The 19,916-nt window shown below is 37.3% G+C and overlaps 3 protein-coding genes across 3 annotated transcripts; 2 read left to right on the plus strand and 1 right to left on the minus strand.

Moving 5' to 3' along the window:
- The first annotated feature begins 1,425 nt into the window (after positions 1 to 1,425).
- On the plus strand, positions 1,426 to 4,250 carry LOC128372645 (glutathione S-transferase omega-1-like). The gene is made up of 6 exons (XM_053332760.1): positions 1,426 to 1,546; positions 2,398 to 2,506; positions 2,598 to 2,820; positions 2,918 to 3,019; positions 3,296 to 3,402; positions 3,655 to 4,250. Exons 1-6 carry the CDS (start codon positions 1,519 to 1,521, stop codon positions 3,803 to 3,805), a joined length of 720 nt encoding a protein of 239 aa, XP_053188735.1. The 5' UTR covers positions 1,426 to 1,518; the 3' UTR covers positions 3,806 to 4,250.
- Positions 4,251 to 10,375: 6,125 nt separating this feature from the next.
- LOC128372867 (glutathione S-transferase omega-1-like) lies at positions 10,376 to 12,849 on the plus strand. The gene is made up of 6 exons (XM_053333060.1): positions 10,376 to 10,582; positions 11,392 to 11,500; positions 11,592 to 11,814; positions 11,912 to 12,013; positions 12,290 to 12,396; positions 12,649 to 12,849. Exons 1-6 carry the CDS (start codon positions 10,555 to 10,557, stop codon positions 12,797 to 12,799), a joined length of 720 nt encoding a protein of 239 aa, XP_053189035.1. The 5' UTR covers positions 10,376 to 10,554; the 3' UTR covers positions 12,800 to 12,849.
- Positions 12,850 to 13,792: 943 nt separating this feature from the next.
- itprip (inositol 1,4,5-trisphosphate receptor interacting protein) lies at positions 13,793 to 17,383 on the minus strand. Its single transcript, XM_053333059.1, has 2 exons — positions 17,285 to 17,383; positions 13,793 to 15,494 (listed from the first exon to the last, which is right to left on the minus strand). The coding sequence occupies exon 2, from the start codon at positions 15,435 to 15,437 to the stop codon at positions 13,824 to 13,826; it is 1,614 nt and encodes a 537-aa protein (XP_053189034.1). The 5' UTR covers positions 15,438 to 15,494; positions 17,285 to 17,383; the 3' UTR covers positions 13,793 to 13,823.
- Between the last annotated feature and the right edge of the window lie 2,533 nt (positions 17,384 to 19,916).

Below are 19,916 nucleotides of genomic sequence, written 5' to 3' on the forward strand. Positions count from 1 at the left end.
TAGAGCCCTAGTTGTTCTGTCTATCTTGACCCCCCTTAGAAGAAATTCAAATTGACAGTTGGGAAAAAGTAGCAGTGAAAGTGGACTAAAAATAGAATCAACAATAAATAAGACAAAAATAAGATAAAATAAAATACTTTATACAGTAAACTGGAAATAAATAAATGTGCAATGTGTATAAAATATGAGATATATACATGTACAATACTGGGATTTATATATTAAGGTAAAGTAGGTTAAGTAAATACACTCGTGCATACTGTTGTACAGAGTGAGTGGTGTATGGTTTGAGTCTTAATTCTAGTCCTACTACTGGTCAGTGGACTAGGAGCTGTGGTATTGTACAGTCTGGTGGCTGATGGCATGAAAGAATAATAACAACAATAACGGTAATAATAATAATAAGAAGAAGAAGAAGAAGAAGAATGATAATAATAATTTGAACAATAATGCAATCCATAAATAACATAATTTAGATGATCACAGGGCTGAGAATAGGGATTTATGATTTTAGTAGAGCTGTGGGAATGGGATCCAGGGCACAAGTGCAGGGTTTCATCTAATATGGCACTGCCTGATGCTAGCTCCCGAACAATGTCGAGGACAACAGGGAGGTAGACATCAGAGCTGGACATCAGAGAGCAGATGTTGATCTTGGCTCTGAAAAAGTCTATTAAACTGTTACATTGCTCTTCTATCCTCAGTTGGGGTAGATGGTTCAAGGATATAGGCTATGGTAGAATAAAGATGCTTAAAATGACCAGGATTGTTATTGAGGAATGTGGTCAAGCAGTCTTTAAGGTTTATTTTGTTTGGTGGTAATTTGTTTCCTCTTTTGTCTATTAGACATGTTTATATTGTATGTATGTTACTGTTGTCTGAAGTCGACTGTTTTCAATAAAGTTTTTTTTAACACAAAAAAGCTCCCTGACACGCCCAACCCGGAAGTGTAGTACATAAACAGCTACCTGCCATTTCTGTTGTCAGAGCTCCACTTTTATACGGATTTCAACCCTCATTGTAAACATGACTACTGAAAAGTGTCTCGCCAAAGGTAAGACAACCGGCAAATACTCTGGAAAAGTATTTACATCAGTCTGTTTTTGTTAGAAAGACTGCGGTGCAGCCAGCCCCAGTTCGGAGTCTTTTTGTTTAATTACGGTAATAGCGACCAAAAACGTCGAAGACTGAAGATGTTACTATTCAGACTAATAAAAATAATAATAGTAACAAGAAGAACAAAGCCCTAGTTTCCTTTTCATGTTCCTTATTTTTTCAATGTTATGGAAGCCCCTTTCCGTCAATGTCATGAAAAGAAAATGGTGCAAGTCATTATGACCCAGACTTTTTTTTTTGCTTATTCAAGTCATGATTCAAGTGAATAGGAAGGTGTGCCCAAACGTTTGACCGTTGAGCTTCCTGACACGCCCAACCCGGAAGTGTAGTACATAAACAGCTACCTGGCATGTTTGTTGTCAGAGCTCCACTTTTATACGGATTTCAACCCTCATTGTAAACATGACTACTGAAAAGTGTTTCGCCAAAGGTAAGACAACCGGCAAATACTCTGGAAAAGTATTTACATCAGTCTGTTTTAGTTAGAAAGACTGCGGTGCAGCCAGCCCCAGTTTGGAGTCTTTGTTTAATTCATTTTCTTTTATACAGTCTATGGTTTAATTACGGTAATAGCGACCAAAAACGTCGAAGACTGAAGATATTACTATTCAGACTAATAAAAATAATAATAGTAACAAGAAGAACAAAGCCCTAGTTTCCTTTTCATGTTCCTTATTTTTTCAATGTTATGGAAGCCCCTTTCCGTTAATGTCATGAAAAGAAAATGATGCAAGTCATTATGAACCAGACTTTTTTTTTTTTTTTGCTCATTCAAGTGTATAGGAAAGTGTGCCCAAGTGTTTGACTGTTGCTGTAGGCTATATGATCTGTTCTCTTATAAAGTGTTGCAAATTTACTGGTTACTTATTTAAAAAGAACACGTGGTTTCTCTCATGTGACTCTCAGCTGGGATTCTTCACAATTCACAATTATACTATTAAAATGTAACCATACAAATTTAAAGGAAATGTCCTGCATTTCTAATATTTACTACTATAGTAGTTTAGTAAAGTCCTTTCTTTCATTTGCTGTTTTAATTAGAAAACTTAAAATTAATAAAAACTTGAGGTAAAGAAGTAAAGCAAGCAAATTCAATTTGTGATTTTATCTGTGAAACACAATAGCTGAAAATAATTTAAAAAGTCAGTAAGTAAAGCCACATTGATGCTGTAAAAGGGGTAAATGTAAACCAGCAACCAAATGTTTTAGTATTTAAATATAAATCAGCATGCTCTCCCTGTTGCACTGTTTAACAATCTGGAAATTGCAAAAAAATTCCAGGAAGTGTTGCACCTGATCCAGTGCCCGAAGGCCGCATCAGACTGTACAGCATGAGGTTCTGCCCCTTTGCGCAGAGGGCCAGACTGGTGCTGAATGCCAAAGGGATCAAGTAAAGTTTCCTGATTCTTCATTATTTTATGCTTAACCATTACCCACACTGAATCGTGAAATTCCTTAAAGTGTGCTTCGATTCTTATCAGGTATGACACCATCAACATTAACCTGAGGGACAAGCCTGACTGGTTCCTTGAGAAGAATCCCCTTGGTCTTGTCCCAACACTGGAGACACCTGCTGGTGAGGTGGTATATGAATCTCCTATCACATGTGAATACCTGGATGAGGTCTACCCTGAGAAGAGGCTGCTGCCTTCCAACCCGTTTGGTAAAGCTCAACAGAAGATGATGCTGGAGCAATATTCCAAGGTATCTTGCATGAAAACTTTAATACAAATCATAGGATTTGATCTTGTAAAGTCTAGAACCATCATTAAAGAATCATTTGAATTGCTGTTTTTGACAGATAACGCCATACTTCTACAAGATCCCGACAGGCAGAAAGAATGGTGAGGATGTTTCAGGACTGGAGGCTGAACTGAAAGAGAAGTTTACCAAATTAAATGAGGTAAGTTGCTAAATTGAGATTAATTTGAGTGCTCTGGTTTCTTGACACATTCACCAGATGTGTCGTTTTGTTGATTGTTAAATCTGTTCTTTCGAATTACTTTGGGTGCAACTGTATGAACTGTAGTAAGTCCTCAAAGATAATGAGTGAAGTTACTTTATTTGTGAGATTGTCATCCATGTATCTTTTCTTTAATGAAAGTGTGTGATTACTTTGCAGTGTGACAATATATTTTATAAAAGATGAGTGACAGTGATTATGTTGATTATGTTTCAGGACCTGGTTAATAAGAAGACCAAGTTCTTTGGTGGTGACTCTATCACAATGATTGATTACATGATGTGGCCATGGTTTGAGAGACTGGAGATCTTTGAACTGAAACAGTAAGTAATCTCTGAGGACCTTTTATAAATAAACACATTTATCTATGGAAGCCTTTTAAGACAGTCAGCATCACCTTTTTATGAGGAGCGAAAAGTGTGGTGTTGATGTTAGGTACAGTACAAAAGTAAATACAATAAAGAGAACATTGGGATACAAATGATTATCATCTCTCCTTCATGACATCTGACATTTCAGATTTCTTGATGATTGACTGTACAACCTTCATGCTGAGTCAATAATTTATTTTTCAGCTGCCTAGATCACACACCGGAGCTGAAGAAGTGGTCAGAGCGCATGTTAGAGGACCCTGCTGTCAAAATCACCATGCACAGCATGGACACCTACAAGGCCTTCTACAAGACTTACGTTGATGGGAAACCCAACTTTGACTACGGCCTGTAGAGAACATAGGCCAACACCTGTAACCGTCCAGCGTTTTGTTTATACTCGTGTTCTTGGTCATCATTATTCTGGATTTAAGTCTATTTTTCAAACTTAGATGTAACAGGAAATTTTACTTCAGTAAAAACCATGGGGAGTAAAAACATTCCAGAGACAAAGCTAACAAAGAAATCTGTTTTTATTGGACATTCAGCACTTATTGAGGGAAGACATGAAATTGACATAATGGGAATGAGGCACCTTAACTGTATTTTGTATACATGTATAAAAGGTGTTTTCAAAGATGTTCACTTTTCCTAATAAAAATTGTAGGTGAAATGACGTTGAGGTTTTCTGTCTGTTACAACACACACAACTTCATTATGTTTTCCCTCTAGGCTATACATTGGTCCTATTTCATTAACTGTAAGTCAAAAGTGCCAAAAAGTTGACATCAACATTGCGGAAATCTAATAGGTCAAATAAATGTGCTTTTTAATGAGCAATAAAAAAAAGAGAGAATTGTGTAATAGCTGCGATCAGATTTGCAACAGTACAAATGCAAACGTGTGATACTGTTTGGTAAGTGATACTGGCATAATATGAGAGGTATTTTTAAAATCCGTACAATACTTATTGCTACTTCTTCGAGATTTGAAGTGCTCCTTTCAGGTTATGCTTCTAAAACAAGCAGCAAGGCTTATAAGATTCAGAAATAGTCCTTCAAAATTATTTTTTGAAAAATATCCATTCACAGGCATACAATACACCTTACAAGTCTTGTAAGATATAAACAGTTTTGACACTAGATTTTACAAAGCAGAGCCCATATTATTATTATTATTATTATTATTATTATATTAAGTCTGAAATACTGAACCGATATAATGTATGTAATTACTGGATATTTTTAATACACTGGTAAATTGTTTGCGTTAAGAAAGCAGCTACAGCAAATCACTACATATTCAGATAACTGCCATCAGTAACATTATTTCTAGGCTGGGTCTGATACACCTTGGTTTTAGGAGGTGAAAGCTGGCACTCTTCTCAATGGTCCACACAGTGAGCGATGAAGTGCCCAAAGCACAAAGCTGGAGCCAATTCAGAGGGTTGAACACCAGTGAAATAACCTCTCGCCCAGCTTGTGGTTGTGTACAGAGTAGCTCAGCATTTAATTCATTTTAATTTTAATTTTCTTTTATACAGTCTATGGTTTAATTATGGTAATAGGGACCAAAAACGTCGAAGACTGAAGATGCTACTATTCAGACTAATAAAAATAATAATAGAAAATAATAATAGTAAAATAATGACTCATTCAAGTCATGATTCAAGTGACTTGAATGAGCCTATAGAGAGACGTCTAGTCTCTCTATAGGCACTCTATGCCCAAACATTTGACTGTTGATCTTCCTGACACGCCCAACCCGCAAGTGTAGTACATAAACAGCTACCTGGCATTTTTGTTGTCAGAGCTCCACTTTTATATGGATTTCAACCCTCATTGTAAACATGACTACTGAAAAGTGTTTCGCCAAAAGTAAGACAACCGGCGATTACTCTGAAAAAGTATTTACATCAGTCTGTTTTAGTTAGAAAGACTGCGGTGAAAAATCTTACAGTATTTCATTGAAGAACTAAATTTATGTGACCCCTGGAGGATATTATTCCCCAATAATAGAGAATACTCATGTTATTCAAATGTTTCTAAGGGCCACTCCCGAATAGATTACTTTTTGTTGTCCAACAACCTTTTCCCCAGAGTAACAAATTGTATCTATGAATCCATTACTGTCTCTGACCATGGTCCAGTCTCCATATTATATAATGATAAAGATCTGGCACAGGGTAGCCGAAGATGGCGACTCCAGCCTAAATGGTTAAATGACCCAAAATTCCTGAAATATGTGGGAGAACAAATAGACGTGTTTTTCTTTGTGAATAAGGAAGAGACATCGGCCTCAATAAGGTGGGAGGCATTTAAGGCCTTTATCCGTGGACAAATAATTAGCTACACCAGCTCAATTACCAATAAAACAAATTTAGAAATGTTAACCTTGATAAGACAATTAAACAACTTGAGAGGGAGGTTTACAACTCGGAAGCTCACTTACAAGAATTATTAACTCTCAGGGCCAAATACAATGCACTTTCAGCTGCTAAAGCAGAAAACAGCTTATTTAAACTAAAACAAACATTTTATGAACAGGGGGAGAAAAGTGGGAAGTTGTTAGCTTGGCAAATAAAGAAGTTAGAAACTGAAAGAGCCATCAATATTATTAAAATCTCAGATGACAGTTATTGTTGACCCCCTATTGATTAACAATGCTTTTGCTGCTTATTATCAAACTTTATATGATTCAGCATCATCAGAATCGGATCAGGATCAATCTCTCTTCCTTGATCAACTTCCAATTCCCACCCTATCTGAGGATGATAAATCCTGGTTGGACCGTACACTTACAGCCCAGGAAATCTCTGAAGCTATGATGCATATGAAAGGAGGGAAGGCAGCAGGTCCCGACGGTCTTCCAATCGATATCTATAAATTATTCAAAGATAAATTGATAAGCCCACTGAAAAATATGTATGAAGAGTCTTTTTGTAATGGTTGTCTGCCCCCCTCTCTGAGAAATGCATTAATTACTTTGATATATTTTTTTGGGCTTTTTGCCTTTAATGTACAGGACAGTGGAGATAGACAGGAAACAGGAGGCAGAGAGAGGGGGAATGACCCGCAGGACAAGACCGCTCGACTCAGGATTCGAACCGGGATCACCTGCAACGAGGACTATAGCCTCAACACATGGGGGGGTGCTCTACCCGCTGACCTATGGTCAACCCCAATTACTTTGATATTAAAACCAGATAAACCACCTACAAAATGTGAATCCTATAGACCGATTTCTCTTTTAAATTCAGATACGAAAATAATAGCTAAATTATTAGCTTTACGAGTAGAGAAATGCCTTCCATCTATAATAGGCAGTGATCAGAATGGATTTATTAAGAATCGTCAGGCATACTATAATATTAGGAGAGTATTAAATATAATTTATGAAAAAGGAGAAACACTGGATTCTTGCATTCTGTCCTTAGATGCCGAAAAGGCTTTCGACAGAGTTGAATGGCCATATCTATTTGATGTACTTCCCCGCTTCGGTTTTGGTGATTATTTTAGGCAGTGGGTCAGACTTTTGTATTCTGGACCAAGCGCAGAGATACTGACTAATAATGTTATTTCTAAACCCTTCACCCTACATCGTGGAACCCGTCAGGGGTGCCCCTAGTCCCCCCTGCTTTTTGTTTTGGCACTTGAACCCTTTGCCATTTCCATCAGAAATCACCCTGTTATTAGAGGAATTCCAATTGCAGATGTAGAGCACCGCATAGCCTTATTTGCAGATGATACATTAATTTTTATGACAAAGCTGGAGCAGTCATTATCAGCCCTTACTGACGTAATTGACAGGTTTGGGAAATTCTCGGGTTATAGAGTTAATAAGTCCAAATCCTCTATTCTTTTTCTTAATGAACAGGAAAGGATCCAACCTGAGATCCAGCATCCTTTTGTGAATGCTTCCAAAGGTTTTAAATATCTTGGTATTTTTATTACTCCAAACCTGAAGTCACTAATACCTGCCAATTATGATCCAGTTATTGTAAAAGTGAAGGAATCTCTAAGCAGATGGGTCTCACTCCCCCTGTCTGTGATAGGACGTATAAATGTTTTGAAAATGAATGTTCTCCCTAAATTTTTATATCTTTTCCAGTCTATCCCGCTTTCTCCTCCACCTAAATTCTTTCGAGATATGAAGACAGCATTCACCAAATTCATATGGAAGACTATGCGCCCAAGGCTCCGTCTTACACTATTATACCTTCCATTTGACAGAGGGGGCCTGAAGGTAACAAATCTTGTGTGGTACTATTGGGCAGCTCAATTAAGAGCTGCCAGCTTGTGGTTCTCTCCCCAACCTCAGTTACCCTGGGTAGGGATGGAGGCATTGTCCACAAAAGGGCTAGGATTAGACTCATACTTATACTCTGACTCTGTTAAGAATTTGAAGGAAAACACTCTGAATCCATTTGTCAGAAATACCTTGTTGATATGGCATAAGGTGCATAGTGTTATAGGCGATGTTCCTAATCTGTCCTGCTTCTCACCTATCTGGGGAAATGCTGAGTTCAGACCTGGTAAAAATGATTTAGAATTCAAACAGTGGTCACAGAAAGGTATCAAGAGGATCATGGACCTCTATGACAGTGATACACTGATGCCCTTTAATGAACTCAAAGACAAATTTAATATTCCACAGACCCACTTTTTCAAATACCTACAGCTGCGAAGCTTTATTATCTGCAAATTTAAGAATTCATCTATCTGCCCCCCTTTAACAATATTAGAACAGTTTGTAGTTCAACACCAACATAGCAAGGGCCAGATCTCTTCTCTTTGCAATATATTTTCATCATATTTCACAGAGTCCTCTGACTCAAAAAGGAAGTCCTGGAGTGAAGATTTGGGTGAGTGTGTTCTTGACTGTGAATGGAGCCAGGTGTGCTCCGAGGCCCATAATATTTCAATAAATACTAGACTTAAATTAGTATAGTATAACTGGATCATGAGAACGTACATCACCCCATAAAAGGTAAATAAATTCAATCCAAATGTTCCAGATATTTGTGTGAAATGTCAGACTCACAAAGGCACCCTCTTTCATTGTATTTGGGAGTGTGAGGAGATACAAAAGTTTTGGAAGGACGTTATTAACATAATTTCTCAAATCACCTCCAAACCCATTCCCCTCTGTCCCAGAATTTGTATATTGGGCCTGTATCCCATAAATCTTACTTTAAAAAAACATGAAATCACATTGATTAATATCTGTCTCATCCACACGAAATGTCTGATTGCCATGTACTGGAAAAATGTGTCATGTCCCAACATTAGCCATTGGCTTAAGGAACTATCATCCTGTCTTGCTTTAGAGAAACTAACTTATAGTCTTAGAAACAGGCTGGGGGAATTTTATGAGATCTGGAGCCACTTCTTAAATTTCCTGGAAAACACTGATCTGCAACATGCCCTTCACTCTTAACCTCCCTCCTAACACTTTATATATGAGCACATTCAATTCATCTGAAAACTTCATTAATCCTGCATTTTAATAACTTTACCTGTATGCCTTGCTCTACTCTGACTGTATGTCTTGATATGTACTGACTGGAAATCTGAACATTTGTTGTCTTCATTTTATTTTCAGATAACTGCACTATGTACTGAGATTTATATAATGATGTAGTTGTATTTCTTGTAACTACTGAGAGACGAGATGCTGGGTGGGTGGGAGGGTGGGATTATTTGTTCACAATGTGTTTTATGTGTACATGTTCACCTTGAATTAAAAATCAATAAACATATGTTTAAAAAAAAAAAAAAAAAGAAAGAAAGACTGCAGTGCAGCCAGCCCCAGTTCGGAGTCTTTTTGTTTAATTCATTTTCTTTTATACAGTCTATGGTTTAATTACGGTAATAGCGACCAAAAACGTCAAAGTCTGAAGATGCTACTATTCAGACTAATAAAAATAATAATAGTAACAAGAAGAACAAAACCCTAGTTTCCTTTTCATGTTCCTTATTTTTTCAATGTTATGGAAGCCCCTTTCCGTCAATGTCATGAAAAGAAAATGATGCAAGTCATTATGACCCAGACTTTTTTGTTTTTTGCTTATTCAAGTCATGATTCAAGTGAATAGGAAGGTGTGCCCAAACGTTTGACTGTTGAGCTTCTTGACACGCCCCATCTAGAAGTGTAGTACATACCTGGCATTTTTGTTGTCAGAGCTCCACTTTTATACAGATTTCAACCCTCATTGTAAACATGACTACTGAAAAGTGTTTCGCCAAAGGTAAGACAACCGGCGATTACTCTGGAAAAGTATTTACATCAGTTTGTTTTAGTTAGAAAGACTGCGGTGCAGCCAGCCCCAGTTTGGAGTCTTTTTGTTTAATTCATTTTCTTTTATACAGTCTATGGTTTAATTATGGTAATAGGGACCAAAAACGTTGAAGACTGAAGATGCTACTATTCAGACTAATAAAAATAATAATAGTAACAAGAAGAACAAAGCCCTAGTTTCCTTTTCATGTTCCTTATTTTTTCAATGTTATGGAAGCCCCTTTCCCAGCTGACACAGGATGTTGTATTAACGTTGGTCCTTGGTTGGATATCGGTTGCAACGTCAGACAACTAAAAGCCAACATTGAGACAACGTCTAAAGCTGACGTCAGTTTCACATAAAAATATAACGTTGACTTTACGTTGATATTTAGTTGGTTTTAAGTTGTGTTGGTAAGCAATCAATATCCAACGTCTAGTCAACCTCACCTGTTTAGGTTTACTTGTTTAGGTTTTAACGTAAACCCAATTTTCAAATCCATATCATAATCCAATGGCAATCCAACGTTGGAGTACAACGTTGTTCTAATGCCGCATTAACGTCAGGTGTCTGTCAATGTCATGAAAAGAAAATTATGCAAGTCATTATGACCCAGACTTTTTTTTTGCTCATTCAAGTCATGATTCAAGTGAATAGGAAGGTGTGCCTATAGAGTCTCTCTATAGGCACTCTAGGTGTGCCCAAACGTTTGACTGTTGAGCTCCCTGACACGCCCAACCCGCAAGTGTAGTACATAAACAGCTACCTGGCATTTTTGTTGTCAGAGCTCCACTTTTATACGGATTTCAACCCTCATTGTAAACATGACTACTGAAAAGTGTTTCACCAAAGGTAAGACAACCGGCAAATACTCTGGAAAAGTATTTACATCAGTCTGTTTTAGTTAGAAAGACTGCGGTGCAGCCAGCCCCAGTTTGGAGTCTTTTTGTTTAATTCATTTTCTTTTATACAGTCTATGGTTTAATTACCGTAATAGGGACCAAAAACGTCGAAGACTGAAGATACTACTATTCAGACTAATAAAAATAATAATAATAGTAACAAGAAGAACAAAGCCCTAGTTTCCTTTTCATGTTCCTTATTTTTTCCTAATTTTTTTGCTTATTCAAGTCATGATTCAAGTGTATAGGAAAGTGTGCCCAAGTGTTTGACTGTTGCTGTAGGCTATATGATCTGTTCTCTTATAAAGTGTTGCAAATTTACTGGTTACTTATTTAAAAAGAAGACATGGTTTCTCTCATGTGACTCTCAGCTGGGATTCTTCACAATTCACAATTATACTATTAAAATGTAACCATAAAAATTTAAAGGAAATGTCCTGCATTTCTAATATTTACTACTATAGTAGTTTAGTAAAGTCCTTTCTTTCATTTGCTGTTTTAATTAGAAAACTTAAAATTAATAAAAACTTGAGGTAAAGAAGTAAAGCAAGCAAATTCAATTTGTGTGTATTGGTTGTGATTTTATCTGTGAAACACAATAGCTGAAAATAATTTAAAAAGTCAGTAAGTAAAGCCACATTGATGCTGTAAAAGGGGTAAATGTAAACCATCAACCAAATGTTTTAGTATTTAAATATAAATCAACATGCTCTCCCTGTTGCACTGTGTAACAATCTGGAAATTGCAAAAAAATTCCAGGAAGTGTTGCACCTGATCCAGTGCCCGAAGGCCGCATCAGACTGTACAGCATGAGGTTCTGCCCCTTTGCGCAGAGGGCCAGACTGGTGCTGAATGCCAAAGGGATCAAGTAAAGTTTCCTGATTCTTCATTATTTTATGCTTAACCATTACCCACACTGAATCGTGAAATTCCTTAAAGTGTGCTTCGATTCTTATCAGGTATGACACCATCAATATTAACCTGATGGACAAGCCTGACTGGTTCCTTAAGAAGAATCCCCTTGGTACTGTCCCAACACTGGAGACACCTGCTGGTGAGGTGGTATATGAATCTCCTATCACATGTGAATACCTGGATGAGGTCTACCCTGAGAAGAGGCTGCTGCCTTCCAACCCGTTTGGTAAAGCTCAACAGAAGATGATGCTGGAGCAATATTCCAAGGTATCTTACATGAAAACTTTAATACAAATCATGGGATTTGATCTTGTTAAGTCTAGAACCATCTTTAAAAAATCATTTGAATTGCTGTTTTTGACAGATAATGCCATACTTCTACAAGATCCCGACAGGCAGAAAGAATGGTGAGGATGTTTCAGGACTGGAGACTGAACTGAAAGAGAAGTTTACCAAATTAAATGAGGCAAGTTGCTAAATTGAGATTAATTTGAGTGCTCTGGTTTCTTGACAAATTCACCAGATGTGTCGTTTTGTTGATTGTTAAATCTGTTCTTTCGAATTACTTTGGGTGCAACTGTATGAACTGTAGTAAGTCCTCAAAGATAATGAGTGAAGTTACTTTATTTGTGAGATTGTCATCCATGTATCTTTTCTTTAATGAAAGTGTGTGATTACTTTGCAGTGTGACAATATATTTTATAAAAGATGGGTGACAGTGATTATGTTGATTATGTTTCAGGACCTGGTTAATAAGAAGACCAAGTTCTTTGGTGGTGACTCTATCACAATGATTGATTACATGATGTGGCCATGGTTTGAGAGACTGGAGATCTTTGAAGTGAAACAGTAAGTAATCTCTGAGGACCTTTTATAAATAAACACATTTATTTATGGAAGCCTTTTAAGACAGTCAGCATCACCTTTTTATGAGGAGCAAAAAGTGTGGTGTTGATGTTAGGTACAGTACAAAAGTAAATACAATAAAGAGAACATTGGGATACAAATGATTATCATCTCTCCTTCATGACATCTGACATTTCAGATTTCTTGATGATTGACTGTACAGCCTTAATGCTGAGTCAATAATTTATTTTTCAGCTGCCTAGATCACACACCGGAGCTGAAGAAGTGGTCAGAGCGCATGTTAGAGGACCCTGCTGTCAAAATCACCATGCACAGCATGGACACCCACAAGGCCTACTACAAGAATTACGTTGATGGGAAACCCAATTTTGACTACGGCCTGTAGAGAACAAAGGCCAACACCAGTAACCGTCCAGCATTTTGTTTATACTCGTGTTCTTGGTCATCATTATTTTGGATTTAAGTCTATTTTTCAAACTTAGATGTAACAGGAAATTTTACTTCAGTAAAAACCATGGGGAGTAAAAACATTCCAGAGACAAAGCTAACAAATAAATCTGTTTTTATTGGACATTCAGCACTTATTGAGGGAAGACATGAAATTGACATAATGGGAATGAGGCACCTTAACTGTATTTTGTATACATGTATAAAAGGTGTTTTCAAAGATGTTCACTTTTCCTAATAAAAATTGTAGGTGAAATGACGTTGAGGTTTTCTGTCTGTTACAACACACACAACTTCATTATGTTTTCCCTCTAGGCTATACATTGGTCCCATTTCATTAACTGTAAGTCAAAAGTGCCAAAAAGTTGACATCAACATTGCAGAAATCTAATAGGTCAAATAAATGTGCTTTTTAATGAGCAATAAAAAAAAGAGAGAATTGTGTAATAGCTGCCATCAGATTTGCAACAGTACAAATGCAAACAACGTGTGATACTGTTTGGTAAGTGATACTGGCATAATATGAGAGGTATTTTTAAAATCCATACAATACTTATTGTTACTTCTTCGAGATTTTAAGTGCTCCTTTCAGGTTATGCTTCTAAAACAAGCAGCAAGGCTTATAAGATTCAGAAATAGTCCTTCAAAATTATTTTTTGAAAAATATCCATTCACAGGCATACAATACACCTTACAAGTCTTGTAAGATATAAACAGTTTTGACACTAGATTTTACAAAGCAGAGCCCATATTATTATTATTATTATTATTATTATAATATTAAGTCTGAAATACTGAACCGATATAATGTATGTAATAATACACTGTTAAATTTTTTGCGTTAAGAAAGCAGCTACAGCAAATCACTACATATTCAGATAACTGCCATCAGTAACATTATTTCTAGTAACAAAATATATATAGAACTGCTAGTGCTATAAATAAGTAAATGTGGCCAATGCTTATACACTTTCATCTAGACTGTGGTGTACACCTCCATTTGATAAGAGGGATGTGTACTCTTGTAGGAGCACAGTTGAATTCCTCAACATCTCCTGGAAGTGTCTGGCTGTTGCTGCATAAAGTTCCCTTTGCAACACCAGTGACCTGAACAGGTTGATGGGCATTGCTTTGCAGACAATCTCAGGAACCTGGAGCACATCAGGCACTTTCCTGTTCCCAATCAGAATGTGATGCAGTCTCTTCTCCTGCAGGCTCCTCTGTATGAAGTTGAGCACATCCCGAAGCCTGTGCTCAACATTGTCAATGCCCCACAATGAGGGCCTTTTACTCAGCAACAAGTGCAACAAAGCAGTCTTGAAGTGGTAGTTAGTCAGAGCACTTTTTCCTGTGAGCCCTGTCTGCTTTCTGTGCAGGAAAGAAACAATCTGAAGGCAGTGCAAATGACAGGAATTTTGTGGTAGGCGTTTAGTAAAATGTTTAAGCAAATTCCTTTCATAGACAGCAAAAGAGAGGGGCCAGTATGGGTCTGGAGAGCTGTCACAATCTGATGGAAAGTGTGAGACAAAATAAGCATCTGTATCTTCAAGCTGAACAACGGGTATGATGTTCATCACAATGACTTTCCCTGAACGGAATCTGATCTTCAAAGCACCGGCAGCATCCAGGTTGCGAAAAGTGACCTCGAAGTCATATTTGTGAGAAATGCGTCCCCACGCTTTGGTCACAGAGATCTGAAACCACTTCATGACTTGATCTTTGGCTAAGTAAGGTGTGTTCTTGGAGCACAGCAGTTCATCAGGAGTGCGGTCAACTATGAGTGCATCATTTCTACTATGCAAAAGACAAAGCATGTCCTCTCCAAGGTTAGCAGAGCCACAGAGACAGCCACCTTCATTCTCCCCAAACCTGGTCACCTTTATCATGCCAGAGCCCTGCATGTCTGGAGGAATGTCACTGGACGGACTGCACCACAGATTGAATTGGAAGGAGAATGGGTCCGGAGGTGAGAAAGGCACTATGAGGTCGCACATCAGAGGCTTGCACACCTTCCAAGACTCAAACATGCTTCCAATCCCGACAAAGTCCCCAACTTCCATGTCAGCCTCCCTGTCACAAACGCTCCTGAGTGATTCCAGCAAGTCATCAGCAAAACCTTCAACAAACTCCCTGATCCTCCAGTTTTCATGGGCTGAAGTGTAGGTGGATCTGTCACAGAAGTTGCTCAGGATATCCTTGTCTAGTACCATTGTGCTTGGGCTGACGGATTCACTCTCTGAAAACACATCTTCTTCGTCGACTGGCCGTATTTCTGTGTCAGCAGAGTCCGCCCTGCACATCTCAATAGTAAAGAATATGACGAAGGACAGAGCGCTCCAGAAGTACCAACCATAACCTTCTTCTGACCTGGTTTCTTCTTGCTTCGAGTCGAGCTGTGAAAGCTCCTTCTCCAGCTTGGCCTGCTCCATTTCCAGCCTCTCTTCATGTTCACGCATTCGAGCTATCAGCTCCTCATCCTGTTCTGGAAGTGTGGTGTTCTCTTGAGGAAAGAGCAAGGGATGGTTTAATATGGCAGCCGCCACCACCATACAGACTCGTGCGATGGCCCCCTGCATCTTCGGCTAGTTTCTACCATTCACATTTAAGCTCCTTGCAGACGTCCAGCTCAAATCCTGAAACAAAAAATAGAAATAGTCATTTAATTAAGAAGAAAATTGGATTCAAAACAAAAATGAGCATTGGTGTACTAAACTAAAAGTATGAAAATCATGTTAAATACTGTATACAAATAATCCATTTATTTTTATAGAGTACTCCACCCATCAGGGGAAGCACAGATTGTACCTCTAAATATAGAGGCAGTGGGTTGAGTGACGCACTCTTCCAGTATCAGACTGTGCAACATGCATGGGAGGAAGGAAGATTGAGCCCTTTAGAAGAACGTTGCCCTTCTCTGATAACCCTATTTAGTTACCAACATTGTGCCTCCTAACATTTACATCCTGTTACCATTTTATCCAAAATAAAATGAAAAATTACTCCCTTTCTAGAAAATGTCCAAATAAATCCACATTTATAGACTAGAAATTCAGCTTCTTCTGTAAGTGAAACTATGTGCTGAAATAAATAGACACTGACACATTTTCTTCTTTCCTGAACGTCATCAGACTAAACAGTAAAGCAATATATTACAGAAGAGGAAATTACATGACACTGTTGCTTATGGTCTGAGCTTTAAGGGGAATTTAAAGAGAGAACTGCGAAATGCTCTGCTAAGGACAGACTAATTTACTATTACTAATACTATTACTATTAATAACACAATATGAAAGCAAGTGCTAAAACTGCACTGACTTGAGTAGACTTCCTCAAGTTCAAGACATACGAAATGACAGTAGGAACTAGGAAGTACATGCATCATCATCTCATAGTTAGATCATGTGATTATGAACTGTTTCTCTGTCAGATTTTAGCTTTGACATGACAGAAATAATGGCAGCGCAGTAGTAGCAGAGCACATGAGTCCGCTGAGCCAAACTTCCCATGCCTTGCTCAGCTAGATGTTTTCCAACACTTGCATGGCTCAGTCCATCCAAACAAACATCAAGGAAGACAGAGACATATGCTGCGGCTAATCAAAAATGATTTCAAATAATCTGTTGCTACATAACATGTTGACCATACCCAACATGAATTAAAAAGACTGAATCCTTGTTAGCTACTCACTTTCCCCAAAAATGTTTCAACTGCAATTCAAAACAGAACATTGATCCTTAACTTAAATAAGAGTACTAATATCATTATGTAAAACTAATAAGTAACTATGCAGAATGACACATTTCTGAGTTATAAAAAAACACATGCTTAATTTACATAGGGCTGGGTATTTCAATCTATACGTTACTAATACTTCATATTTGTTAAGCATATATTTTGAGGGCTCAATCTTATTCTTCAGAGCAAAAAGTTAAATTGGAAGTACTTCTAAGTTGTACGAGTAAATATACTTCATGCTTACCCTCAATCACTTTTGACTGCATCATCTTACACCCAATGAGTTCAGGTTATTTGGAACAACAGAGTACATGATCCAGACTTTCCAACCACTACTGTACTAACAAATGGATGTATTTAGACAAATTGCCAAGGCTTACCTCCCTTAGCAACAAAATAGTGACCCACTCATCACGGAAATATGGTGGCAGTCATTAGTGCAAACATTATACCAGACTCATGAGTCACTTTACAGGCTGGTGTCTGCGGACTAACGATGCTCTAATGCTGTGTGAAACTTTGAAGCAAATAACAGCATAATGTTCCCGAAAGCACAGCAATAAAAAGCAGCATCACTTGGACAACATAATTGCATGTTTGATAGCTTGGACTCGCTCTGCATCTACAAGTTTTTAGAGCCACGTTTAGAAGACGTGTTGTAAAGAAAAAACAAAGTTGATAAACATACCTTTGCCGTGATCTCTGCCTTACATGATAGTACACTTCATGTTACGGGGTTCCTGTTCAAAGGTACTCAACCTCCTGAGAACATCGAGGAATGTTTCACAACTCTTCTCTTACATGTTTCCTGAACTGTGCGCTCCACCCATGCAAAGACACACCGCCCAGTTTCCCTCTATTCAACCAAATAGGGGATGTTAAAGCGGGCGGGTAGCTTCCGGTCTGAAAAATGAGGCCAATAAGGAAGTGCCTAAAACCTACATTCTTTCTAATGGCCAGGAGAGGGCAACTACATTGGATTGTATAGAAGTCTAGAAAAGGACCCTACTTCTCATTGATACATTACCCCATGAAGCTTTCCCCTATTGTGTTTATGATCTCAATTGCTAGTTTCAAGTATTTTTCAATACAGCATGATGCTAATTTTGGCCCCATTTAAAGTAAAAGGGACAATTCATCAGCGTATTAGAGCGTGGCTACCTTATTATTGACAAGACACTACTATGCCGTGGGATGTTTAGTTTTCACAGTATTGTTTTAGGCCTGTTTTTTCATTAGCGAAAAATAGCATTAGCATTAGCAGTATCATTATCACCATAGACTTTAAATGCATCATGCCATCATCCAAATATGGTCACTTCTGGCTCCAAAAATCAAAGAGGGTAATGGTCAAATCACTAAAAACCAATGGGGGACTTCATGGTGACACTTTTTTGTAGTTAAGTTACAGTATTTATTTAGCCTACAGTTAAGCTGGTTTAAGCTGTGACTAGACAGGGTTTTGGTTTTATTAAGAATTTGTCAGAATAAAAGTAGATTATTGCAGTCTATGCAGTTTAAAAAGTTAAATTAATTCTATGCATTAAATCTTGATTTTATCTGTCATTGATTAAGATTTCTTTTGCAGTAGACATCTAAGAACATAAAAAATAAGACAAGAACACAGTTAGATAGAAATCATAACTACACAATAAACAAGGAATTCATAAAAACATTTAGATAAAAGATAAGATATAAAAGATTTAAAATCTCCAAAAGGAATATCAGGTTTGAGGGCAGTTGTCAGTTCATTTCACATCAGTGATTACCCGAAGCATATCTAAGTTAAGGTTAAGTGGTTACTGGATCACTAGCCTGTGATTAAGAAGTGATAATTGGAAAGCATCAAAGGCAGACTGAAGATGAGTCAAGGCCTCTATGGGCTGGGTTGGAGCCTGGGGCATGTAAAATTGTATCATATTGTTACATCAATACTATGGTAGTGCAGTAAGTAGTGTAAAATGTCATGAAACTGAATTACTCAAGTAAAATAAAAACTATGAGAACATAAGAAATACTTGAATTCAATACAGCATGAATAACCTACTGTATTGCTTTGCATTGCATTGACAGCTTCTCTTACATTTCCATTTAGGGTTCACAGGAAATTGCATCTCAGAGACACAACCACCTTCCTCCTCTCATTTTCTATGAGAAGTTAGACGTTTCCCAGCTTATGCTGTTTCCTGTTAAATTGTATGCTGAGTGTGTGTTTTTACTCAACTACAAACACCACTGTTGAGAGCTGTATGGGAAGTAGTCTGATAGTTGCACACATTATGATTCTATCTTTCCTCAGATTAATAGTGCTGCAGTGTTGTCAAAGTTAATGTTCGGAACATACAGTCACACTGCAAAATATCAGTGTGAAATGTATAATTAATGCAGATTTTTTCTTCTACATAATTACGTCAATGATAATAATTTATTACAAAATTTTATGAAAAATGTATGACTGGAGGTAACCTCTCACTGGTCACATAGGAGTGAACATCTGAAGATAACAGAAAGAACTTTTGAACAGTGCCTGGATTGTCTTGTTTGTAATGAATGAAACATAAACTGACATGTTTGCAGCTTATTAATAGAAAACAACTGACAAAAGTTTGAATTTGCTAAATAAAGGTGCATATGGTGCTTGATTGGTAGAATTAGAAATCATTCTCAGGAATATTTTCTGTATCTGATTAAGGTGTGAAGAATATGAAGTAGCCCAGACAATGTCAAATATGGAATTAAGCTATACTATAATGTCATGACACAAGACTGATTAACTAAATGAGAGACTCTTCTAATACCATAAGACTTCATAATTGTTTTGCATACATACTCAATATGGTTTCTATACATCTTTCATCAACTTATATACCAAGAAATTGTGTACGAGAGACCTGTTTAATTTCAATGTTATTAATTTGCAGCTTTGAATCCTGCTCAGGAAAAGTTTTATTTTTGTTTCTACAAAGTATGAAATTTGATTTGTTCACATTTAAGGAAAGCTTGTTCGTCTGAGACCATCTTGAGGCATATTCCAGAGTGGTATTGGCATTTCTGATTAGACAGCCAAAGTCAGACTGAGACATGGCAATATTAATATCATCTGCTAATAGAATGGGCAGAGTAGACTCAGACATTATAGCAAAATCATTTATGAAAATTAGAAACAGAAGGGGCCCAAGAATCGAACCTTGAGGCACACTACAATATAGTTTTGCTTTCTTAGATACATGACCATTTAAACACACATATTGTTCTCTGTTACTAAGGTAATCACTAAACCGTCTGATCACAACATCTTGAACACCATATGGGTGGAGTTT

The sequence above is a fragment of the Scomber japonicus genome, chromosome 14 (genome assembly GCF_027409825.1).
Source record: "Scomber japonicus isolate fScoJap1 chromosome 14, fScoJap1.pri, whole genome shotgun sequence".
NCBI lineage: Eukaryota > Metazoa > Chordata > Actinopteri > Scombriformes > Scombridae > Scomber > Scomber japonicus.

Bases quoted from the DNA above. Each gene is read 5' to 3' on its own strand.
- LOC128372645 (XM_053332760.1), top strand. From the start codon at position 1,519: ATGACTACTGAAAAGTGTTTCGCCAAAG. The intron at 2,507-2,597 runs GTAAAGTTTCCT...GATTCTTATCAG, and splicing joins CTGAATGCCAAAGGGATCAA to GTATGACACCATCAACATTA. The intron at 2,821-2,917 runs GTATCTTGCATG...TGTTTTTGACAG, and splicing joins TGCTGGAGCAATATTCCAAG to ATAACGCCATACTTCTACAA.
- LOC128372867 (XM_053333060.1), top strand. From the start codon at position 10,555: ATGACTACTGAAAAGTGTTTCACCAAAG. The intron at 10,583-11,391 runs GTAAGACAACCG...AAAAAATTCCAG, and splicing joins TGAAAAGTGTTTCACCAAAG to GAAGTGTTGCACCTGATCCA. The intron at 11,815-11,911 runs GTATCTTACATG...TGTTTTTGACAG, and splicing joins TGCTGGAGCAATATTCCAAG to ATAATGCCATACTTCTACAA.
- itprip (XM_053333059.1), bottom strand. From the start codon at position 15,437: ATGCAGGGGGCCATCGCACGAGTCTGTATGGTGGTGGCGGCTGCCATA.